Raw genomic sequence first — 10,746 nt, forward strand, 5'->3', positions numbered from 1 at the left:
AACATGAAATTATTTAATGCATTTGTTGTCAACACCAACAACAACGTTCCATCAATACTCTTCATTTACCTCATCTGACATCCAATTTAGGAATGTACACGACAAAATCCTTATCCTGTAGAGCATAGACAAGAGTTAGGGGCAACTGTTCGGAACCGTCCGCAAAGCCCAATGCAAAAGACCTAGAGGACATAACGAAGGAAGCAAATGCGAGAAACAAGTGTTCCCTAATTCTCAGTCAAAGTAGATAACTTCACCCTCTAATGCATCACTTTCCGTTCAAATCATCGAGACAACTTTTCGCATAGCAAGTCGCGTCTCGCGTAGGCGGTTTTAACCGCTTCCAATATATTAAGAGAAACGTGCATCATTCTCACCTTCTCAGTTTCATGTCACTTTGATTCTCTCACTGACTTAGGTGTTAGAGTGTTAACCTTGTAGGTCCACCTCCGTACCACTATACTAAAAGCCTAATGCACCTGTGTCAAATCTATCTCACTGTTTCAACAATAATTCTGGTTTCAAATTAGTACGCAAATGAAAAGTTTGAGGATTTGGAGAATGTATTTGAAAGGCTGGAAAATGCTTTGGAGAGTGTATTTAGGCGTTTGATTAAGACTGGGTTGTATCGTTTAAACATCATGACTCTATCTTAGAGATCTTTTAAGGATTGAATTTTTTTCACAGTATGGGTATAAACAATCCAATAGTAATACAACCAAATAGAAACAAGAAATTTGTGTTCTTTACTTCTACTCTCTAACTTATAAATTTGATGTTACATATTTTCTGTGTGATATGAAATTATGAACTATTACTTTTTTTTCCCCTAAAAATAACAATTAGTGGTATATTTATTTGGTAAACGAACATAATTCTTTAATAAAAGGTCTAGATATATATATATATATACTCAAGCACTCAAGCACTTGTAGCAGAAAATAATGTAAAAAGTAAATACAGCAAAAAGAAGAAAAATGCTTCAACCAAAAACAAAAACATGTGCATCCTTTATTACAATGAGCATAAACATCAGAAGCACTGGATACTATGAATATGCACAATACCAGCTTTGCATCATACACTAACACCACCAGATATGTGGAATAGTGGCTGGCCTTTCATTGTAATAATATTGATGATGCATGAAGCTACTATTATCTTCATACTTTTATATATATGAGCATGGTGGATGACCAAACTATTATCTTCATAGCCTTTTTTTTTGGAATGCACATAATCACTTCGGCGGTGGTGGTGGTCTTTGATATACTGTTTATTCCTGCCTTGGACCGAGCCACTTCAATGCCGAGAAAGTATTTGAACGGACCAAGATCTTTATTCTCCAAGTTCTCTTCAAAAGATAGAAATGTTTGTCGTAGTAACTTCTCTAAGCACACTACTTAAAGCAGGGAGTTCATAACCTTCATTCAATAATGGGAATACTCAAAATTCTCCATCCATTATATGATAAACTTCCTAAAATTCTTATTCATCTTCTTTGACACTATATATAATAGCAAAGAATTCAAGCTTCATTCAAAAAACAACGCAGCACATGCAGCTAACCTCTCTCAATCAATGTGAGCATGTGGTAGAAACATGAGTTTTCCTGTTAAATTAGTAAACTTGTCACACTTGTGCCAAACACTGTGCATTATTAAACATCCCATCTAATATAAAAAAGAATGTGTTGTTTTGGTTCAGAGGTATCAATTGACTGCCATGTTTCATTGTTGAGGAGCTAAATGGATTATAGAAAGATGAGATCCAGATTTTGGGAGAAATGATCAAAATATGGATACCAATATCAACTATATACAATGTTTAGTTTATTATTACAACCTACATTTACTAAAACAAAAATAATAGACTAATATGGCAAACTAATTGATTACTAATGATGTTTTCTGATTACCAACACTAAAAAGACATGCCAGCTATATTCATCATGCACCTCAAACACATTTCTATTTAAAAAGCATCTTGCAGAATTTCACATGCAATATCATAAACAATTCACAATGTTGGATAAACATGTAACAGGCTTACCATATTCAAATGGAAATCCACACAGGCACATGCACAGCTAATCTCTCTTAAGAATATGGTAGCAATAAGCAGCGCCAATTTTCATAATTGCAAGCAAATTAAATGATGACTAATGATGTTTTCTGATAACCAACACTAAGAAGACATGCCAGCTATATTCATCATGCATTCAATGATATAAGCATCTTTGCAGAATATAACATGCAGTATCATTAACAAATTCACAATGTTGGGTTGGCATGTGACAAGCTTACCATATTCAAAGGGAAATCCATGCATGCACCACATGATCTACTCCATGATTAACAACAAGTGCTGCGTATTTTATTTCTTTAATATATGAAATTAATCATTATCATGAGTAGCTCTTATATAAAGAGAGTTTTGATCACTTGGTAACATCACACAAACATTGAGCATTACAATTATCTTCGAAGAAAATAAGAACAAATTAAAGAGCAATATGGCAACAAAGAACCATGTTCGCTCCAATAGTTTTCCTTCTCAATCTCATCCTAACTCCACTAGAATAGAACAAGAGCTAAGCAAAATCAAGACATGGGAAACCACATCAACATCCACATCTGATTCAATTACCATTGGCCTTTTTTTGCTTGAAGATTTGTACACTTCATTGGAAGATTTTCTCAATATGAGATCAACACAAAAGGCCATTTCTCAGCATCAAGGTGAGAATTTTGTGGAAGAGTTGTTGGATGGCTCGGTGAAAATTTTGGATATCTGTGGTATCACAAGAGACATCGTGTTAGAAATTAAAGAAAATGTTCAATCACTTCAATCTTCTCTAAGAAGGAGAAAAGGAGATTCAAGCATTGAAACAAGTGTATCCAAATATAAATTCTTCACAACGAAGATGAAGAAGAATGTCACAAAGTTGATGACATCTCTAAAACAAATGGAAAGTAAATTTGGAGCTTCCACACTTTTGAACCAAGATCAAGAAGTTGTTTGTGTGATAAGTGTTCTTAGAGAGGTTATAGTAATGAACATGTCTATCTTTCAATCCATATTGTCTTTTTTGACCTCCAAGTCAAAGGCAACCAAATGGTTCAAAATGTCAAAGTTGATGCATAAGAGGACAATATCATGTGAGGAGAATTTAAATGAATTCCAGCGTGTGGATGCATCCTTAAGAACCCTTTTACGCAAAGGTTCTGATGTTTCCGAGATGCAGGCAGCACATGAAAGTTTTGAAGCATTGGAGAGTGCAATTGAAGGGGTAGAGAAAGGTTTGGAAAGTGTATTTAGGCGTTTGGTTAAAACTAGAGTTTGTCTTTTAAACATGACTCAATAGTTTGTTGGGTCTTTATTTTATCCCCATAGCATCCGAATTTTAAGGATATGCTAAGGAATGAAATTTTTTTGTTTGTATAGATACATTAGAATCAAATACAATGAAAAGCTTATAATAATTATCACCCTCTACTCATCTCATGTTCTTTTGACCTATGTGCTCTAAACAGATTAAGATCTAGACTCCCTAATACTAGCAGACACAACTTTTTGATTTTTAAAAAAATCATGAAACATAATTAGGAGGGGCTGCCCCTACATAACAAATGTGTGGTATATCATCAGATAAACTGTCAGGAGTAAATCCTACCAACGTTCCTTTTTTATGTAGAATAAAAGTAGTATAATACATTTTTTAATGAAAATCTACATGATACAAAGAAAATGGTTCAACAATTCATTAGCTTCTACTTAGTACCAGTTTAAAATATATCAGCTGGTCATACTAACCTGGATTGTAACACCTTTTTGATTTTGTAACAAAATCATAACATCATCAAGTGCTCAAAATGATAGAAAATACACCACAGGGAAATAAGATACATCTAGTTTTATTGAAATATTAAAAATATTGAGCCAAATAGGAACTATTATTGCGGAGCCCTCAAATTGAGGACTCTTCCAAAAACTAGCGTATGCCATTAATTGTGACGCTGACACGGTATTCTTTAGTAAAAGGCGAAAGAATAGTTCGCTATGTCATCATCACACAACTCCGTACTTAAAAATGATTGAGATCCTTTCACTTTATATGTGAGTAGTTTAGGTTATTTTACGTAGTAGACGATACGGGACTTCAGTTTGTTATCCACTCACTTAACACTACCTTAAATAACTAACGTATCCCAGTCTAGTGATAATTGAATTTTATTGCAAATAGAGCACAAGAAACAACAGAGTACTAACTCACCTTGCAACAAAGGAGTTGTATTGAGCTAATTGATCCGTTCCATCATCAAAATTTACCATGGCTATAGCATACAAAACACCCTGTAGAAAACCAAGAGGATTTACCTTAGTGTTATGCATGTATGGTAAACAGTTAGACTTGAAAGAAGATATACAACACCCTCACCAAAATGTGTAAGCACATAGAGTATAAAGACTGAGCTACTGCCAAACATCATATTTCACCGTGGGAAGAAGACAACTCCATTACTTCCTCAGAAATCTTCTCATCCACAAATGTTACTGAATAAGCTTGAAGAACTCTTAACCTTTTTAACCTAAACTTCATTTGCCCCATCGACGTATTTGAACTCCAAGTACTGTTATGGTTTCTCTTCCAAGAAAATTCTTTGTAAAAACCATGCAATTTTTAATGAAAATCTCCATATGACAACTTAAGATTGATTAAGGAAATGAACTACCGCTAAATAAATAAAAGTACTTTAGAAACATATTAACAATGTGACCTATATAATCTTACAAATCATGATAAGGTGGCCCCAGCTTGTTGAAATGGTAACATCATTAGTGCTGCTTTGTTTGGTAACAAAATCTGGAAAGGTTAAGGGACTTACTTGAACAGGATTCATACTATAGGCTTGTACTATTGTGTCCTTCATTTCTAAGAAGACTAGATCACAAGTCTGATGAAATCCTCTGTCTAAGGAAGAGCAGGTCATTACTCAGATCCCACATTTAAAGACATTCTAGCGAGAGTGACCCTTTTCAAATTAATGGGAATAAATGTAATGCTACCTATTCATCTATTTATCAAAGACACTTTTAAGCATTATTGGGAGGGGCCGCTCGAACAATCTTTAAAACTGAAATAATAGTAATTTGATTAAAAAAATGTTACAAAACTGAAATCAAATTAAACGTACCTGCAATGCTGCAATAGTAGTAGTGACAGCTTTATGAATGAGATATTTGAAAATGGGTTGATTTAGTTGTTACAGATAGGAAAAGGGTAATTGCAAATTGAACAACACGTGGTTTCGTGGTGTAGTTGGTTATCACGTCAGTCTAACACACTGAAGGTCCCCAGTTCGAGCCTGGGCGAAGCCATATTTTGTTAATTTTGTCGAAAGGATTCAAAAGTAGAACCTTTTTACAAATGCAGCACATGATACTACCAGAATAAAAACTCAGTTCGAGCCTGGGCGAAGCCATATTTTGTTAATTTTGTCGAAAGGATTCAAAAGTAGAACCTTTTTACAAATGCCAGCACATGATACTACCTGAATAAAAACTTACCATTGAGCTAATTGATCTTTCCATCTTTAAAAACCTCGTAAACTTAACATGTATAACATAAGCGCTAATGAAAGAAGATATACAACACCCTCACCAAAATGTGTAAGCACATAGAGTATACAGACTGAGCTACTTGCAAACATCAGATTTCACTGTTGGAAGAAGACAACTCCATATCTTCCTCTGAAATCTTCTCATCCACAAGTGCTCCTGAATATCCCTGAAGAACTCCATCAATTGGTTTTTTTCCCTGGAGAGAAAAGGTTCTTGTCTCAAGTCACTCTGCAAGAATCTGATACTGTTATAGGCTTGTAATTTGGGGCCCTTCAAAACACAACCCTAGTGGGACCCTTTATCTAAGGGGAGACCAAATAATAAGTCTGACAAACTCAAATCGTTTTTATCTTTTTGATTTTGCAACAAATCTATAACATCATCAAGTACAAATTTTTGTGAGAACACACCCAGAAAAAGAAAACTGATTTTTCTTCCCAAATAGAACATGAAAGATTATAGTTGCTTGTGCTTTTAGGTCCCTTTCCCTCTTCTAAGCCTAACATTAACATTCAAGCTCCATGGACAATATCTTCCTAGTTAGAGCAAACCTCGTAGGAAATATACACTTACTCTTAAAGGAACAAAATCCAAAATCCCAAGAACTTTCCTGTGTTTAGAATTAGAATTTTAGAAGAAAGTTGAAAATTAATTAGAAGGGGCCGCGCGAACGCAGACCTCACGTACCGTACTATTCACTCTAACAATTCCGATGCGGGACTAACATAAAACGATATTGATTCATTCCATAGCAGAAAGGGAAAAAATACCATACAAGTATAACTGTGACACCACTTTTTGTGAAAGATAATCATCATTTAAATCTAAACTACGACGTATTTGTTCACAAGATTTAGCGCTGGAGTTGTATATACACACCACTCACATTTGCCACCTCCATTAGGATCCAAATAGATGAAGTATGTATAACCATATTGCAGTTCTGGAATCTCACAAGAGAACGCATTAGATCTTTTCTTCCATGGTCTCCCTGTTGTTCCATAAGTGAATGTAAACGAAAGCCAAAACTAGAAGCCGCAAATTTCAGCACCAAGCGAAATTATACCTCCCATACTTTTGTCCTGGTAATTGTTAGCATGGCAAATGAATAGAGCAAATAGCAATCAGATAAGAAATCATTATCATCTATAAATCAAACCAACAATGGTCTGTAAAGTTATGAAATCATCTCAAGACTAACACATTTGCACAAACATACAATAATAAGATAAATCGCAACCGAAATTCAATTTCATAAGCTTCTGTGCAGAAATTAAACAAACAGATACATATAAAATATTAAGTAATCAATTCTCACTAGGAATTAGAAATGGTAATTACCATTTTATCTTTTGACAGCAACCCGATTTTCGCCAAGAAACTAACAAAATGGCTCTCCATATCTCTCATCCTCACTATCAACCATGTGCTGCTGAACATGCTTAAAGAACTCCATCAATTTTAATTTTTTTCCTTAAGTGAGAGAATCTTGCGCAGTGACCAAACTCTTGTTCGCGTGTACATGAGACTCCCGTCGATGTCTTTGAACTCCAAGTTCTGCTATGGCTTCTGTTCCTAAAAAATAAAGTATTATGCGGTCAGTTCATAGTTGATAACTAGCTCACTAATCAGCTATTCACAGCTCAATTGAAAGTGAACGCATGCAGATAATTTGGTATTCATTTATTAGATATGCACCATCAGTAGAGCTAAAACCTAACACATACTATCTGCTAATTTAGCTTTGCGTAGATAGTATGTCCATCCAAGGCAGAACTGAGTTCTGAGGTGAAAAAGTGTTCTTTATCAAGCATTTTTAACATAAACAAAGCTAGAGTTTCAACAAAAACTATTATACTACTCCCACATCGTTGAAGTGCCTAAAATCTTAAACATTTATATACTTCAGATTAAGCACGGATGAGCACGACCTTACTTGAACAGGATCTGTTCTATAGGATCGTACTACTGTGTCCTTGATTTCAAAGGAGACAGGAACATAAGTCTGGTGGATGAATCACGACCGTGTGATCAGAGCGTGATTAACCGGCCAGGATGATCTGCATGTTGTGGTCATCATCTCAGCTGTAGATGATCGTTCTCGGTTGGTTCTACTAACTGGGGTGGTCACACGGTGTTCTGACAGACTCAAAACCTTTTTTGTCATGTTTTTTCATCATACCCAAAACATCATTTGCAAATATTAACGGAAAAAAATGTAATTTTTTGTCATGTTTTTTCATCATACCCAAAACATCATTTGCAAATATTAACGGAAAAAAATGTAATTTTTTGAGATCCAAAATGTAGTTGTTTACCTTGCTTGGTTCACAGAGAGAAGATATAAGTTTGTCTTGTATCTGCCATATGATGTTGATGAAGTCCACAAAGCTATGGAAACAGTAAACTATAGAGCTAGGGTTCTTCTTCCCTCTCCCAAAGATAACTTGCTTGGTTTTCATTTCTTGTTCAGAAGGATAGCATAGAGACTCGCGCAACATATCAATGTCATAATGCACTATACGGAGGAGGAAAACCGAAACGTTTCATGTGTTTTTGCTTTATTTATTTTCTTCTTTCATTCATTGTTTTGGTAAAGTGCTTTGTTTTTGTTCCAAGAAAAAGTGATTAATTCTATTGGTTTCATAGTGTTTAATGGTAATATAATGGATATTAACATTGTGACACGTTTTTCTCCATAATTGTGTTTAGATAAGGTTAAAAAAAATCTTCACTCTCATTATTTTCTAAGGTTATGTTTGGGAGTTTGAAGGGGAGGGGAGGGGAGGGGAAGGCTTCCAAAAATGAAATTTTAAAAAAATATAGAAAAATATTTCACATTTTTTGAAAAAATGATTTTGTTTAGAATGATAAAAGAGTCATTATCATTACTAAATTTTTAATTTTCAAAATACTATAACAACCTAAAAGATATTTGAAAAATTTATGTAAACCCTTCAAAACCCTCCTTCAATACAATTTTTGAGTTCCCCCATTTTATGGGGTTTTTGGTGTTATGAATAAACTCAAACCCTCCAAAACCCTCTTACCCAAAATCTTTTTATCCTTTTTACCTAATTCTTCTTATTTTTCAAAGCCCTCCCCTCCCTTCCCCTCAAAACTCCCAAACATAGCCTAAGAAGATCCTTGAATTTTAAAATTTCAACATTTCATACAATCTAGTTACTTTCGTTTCATTCTTAAATTTCTATATTCAAAATAACATTCTCTAATTTTATTATCAAATCTTATTTGAATTATTCGAATATTATGCAATTTAATTTATTAACTTAATTTTCTAATGAATATCATGCAATTTGATTTATTAACTTAGTTTTCTAATGAAATATCGGTGGACACTAACAAATTAAAAGAGAAAGAAGAAAACTCTTCAGGATTTAGTCTCTGGTTGCAACAAGGTAGGTATTATCTTATTTTTACAGTTTACTTCTAAGTTTTGTAATTTTAGTTTACATCTCAGTTTTTGTAGCTAAAGCTGGAAGTAGTAAATTCAAGAGGGTCATTTACTTCCTTTCTCTCTCTCCCCTTTTAGAAAAGCTGAAAGCTACAAACAATTGTCACTAATTATTTGTGTTAAATGTTTACTTGCATTGTTTGAATTTTATATGGCAGCGCAATTAAATTTGTGTTTAAGGTTAAGGCTCTTGACTTTACATCAAGCAATTAGTTCTTTGTAATTAGCTCTTGACTACGCAGCTACAATTGTGAAAGCCTTGACATTGTGAAAGCCTTAACATTTATTCCTCCTTTTCTGCATTTTAGGTTTGTTGCATCTTGATTGCTCATCTTATGCAGATACCTTACCATAAAATAATGTTAGCTAAACAAATCGGTTTATCACTCAAAATATGATGGTTCATTAGACCATAGTAGGTAACAAGCCAATTGACTCTCTTTCAAAGGTTGTCTGCAGTGTTGGTAGGGTTTTACAAACTGCTCTCAGCATAATTTGAGTGTATTTTATGTTAAGTAATACAAACATAAGGCACATTAGTTTTTGTGTGCTGATTTTTTCTTTCTTTCTTTCTTTTTTAAATTAAGGTTTGTATATTATGTTTGGATTAACATTATTATTTCAAAGTTACATTTGTAATTTTAAGTGTTAGAGCCATGTTGGTCTGATTCCTTTTGGCGGCTTGGAAAATGCTGAAGAATTTAGGAAGATTTTAAAACCAAATATGGGTGTACAATATCGGATGAGGACGATTTAGTTTGTCAAGCCTTGTGAAATTTTTTTTATTGAGTGAGCAATCTAAATGAGATTAGAATCTATTTGAATTAATTAACATTAGATTTGAAGTTAAATGATATTTGTTTCGATGGTTTTATTTTAAAAGTTTACCATTTTTAACTTAACTAGTAGAAGACTCGTGCGTCCGCACCGGTAATTCAAATCTTAAGATGAATAATGTATTACAAACGCAAAAAAAAAAAAAAATTAAAAAATTGAGGAATGTTAATTTAAGATTAACAAAACATAATATAGATGAAATAAATCTATATATAGTAGCTATGTTAAAAAAAAGAACATGGAAATGCAATAGTCATTCATATTTTAGGTAATTCAATAAGACTAGGTTGTTGCTGATATATAATTGTTATTATAAAATCACTAATAACTAAAAATATTTATAAAAAAATATTTATTAAATCACTAACATAATAAATTTAATATATCTAATAACTATAAATATTTACAAATATGGCTAGTAACTACAAATATTTACAAATATCACTGATAATTATAAATATTTATAATATTTTGTTGTTTAAATAAAAAAAAATGTATTGTGGTGATAGTGACCCATGAAAATAACGAGTCTATGCTAATTATAAATATTTATAATATTTTGTTGATTAAATTAAAACATGTATTGTGGTGATAGTGTCCCGTGAAAATTTCTTAGATGAATAGTTTTCAATTTTACTTGATATATAATTTATTTAAATGCAGTTATAAAATATGAAATTCTATAATTTAATAACAAATATCACTAATAACTATAAATATTTACAAATATTTGGTTGGTTAAAATAAATTAAAAAATATATATTGTGGTGATAGTGACCTGTGCATTCGCACGGGTAAGACCGTTGTTA

General features: G+C 33.0%; 1 protein-coding gene and 3 non-coding genes across 4 annotated transcripts; 3 read left to right on the forward strand and 1 right to left on the reverse strand.

Moving 5' to 3' along the window:
- The first annotated feature begins 2,469 nt into the window (after positions 1–2,469).
- Positions 2,470–3,380, forward strand: LOC131651983 (uncharacterized). Its single transcript, XM_058921738.1, has one exon. The coding sequence runs from the start codon at positions 2,516–2,518 to the stop codon at positions 3,365–3,367; it is 852 nt and encodes a 283-aa protein (XP_058777721.1). The 5' UTR covers positions 2,470–2,515; the 3' UTR covers positions 3,368–3,380.
- Positions 3,381–3,965: 585 nt separating this feature from the next.
- Positions 3,966–4,081, reverse strand: LOC131654253 (U5 spliceosomal RNA). The gene has a single exon (XR_009299298.1). It is a non-coding gene; the product is annotated as a U5 spliceosomal RNA (small nuclear RNA).
- Positions 4,082–5,308: 1,227 nt separating this feature from the next.
- TRNAV-AAC (transfer RNA valine (anticodon AAC)) lies at positions 5,309–5,382 on the forward strand. Its single transcript has one exon. It is a non-coding gene; the product is annotated as a tRNA-Val (tRNA).
- Positions 5,383–7,551: 2,169 nt separating this feature from the next.
- Positions 7,552–7,774, forward strand: LOC131654516 (small nucleolar RNA U3). The gene has a single exon (XR_009299540.1). It is a non-coding gene; the product is annotated as a small nucleolar RNA U3 (small nucleolar RNA).
- The last annotated feature ends 2,972 nt before the right edge of the window (positions 7,775–10,746 follow it).

This window comes from Vicia villosa, linkage group LG2 (assembly GCF_029867415.1).
Source record: "Vicia villosa cultivar HV-30 ecotype Madison, WI linkage group LG2, Vvil1.0, whole genome shotgun sequence".
Classification (NCBI taxonomy): Eukaryota; Viridiplantae; Streptophyta; class Magnoliopsida; order Fabales; family Fabaceae; genus Vicia; species Vicia villosa.

What these genes read in the sequence shown, in the direction of transcription:
- LOC131651983 (XM_058921738.1), top strand. Translation starts at nt 2,516, where the DNA reads ATGGCAACAAAGAACCATGTTCGCTCCAATAGTTTTCCTTCTCAATCT.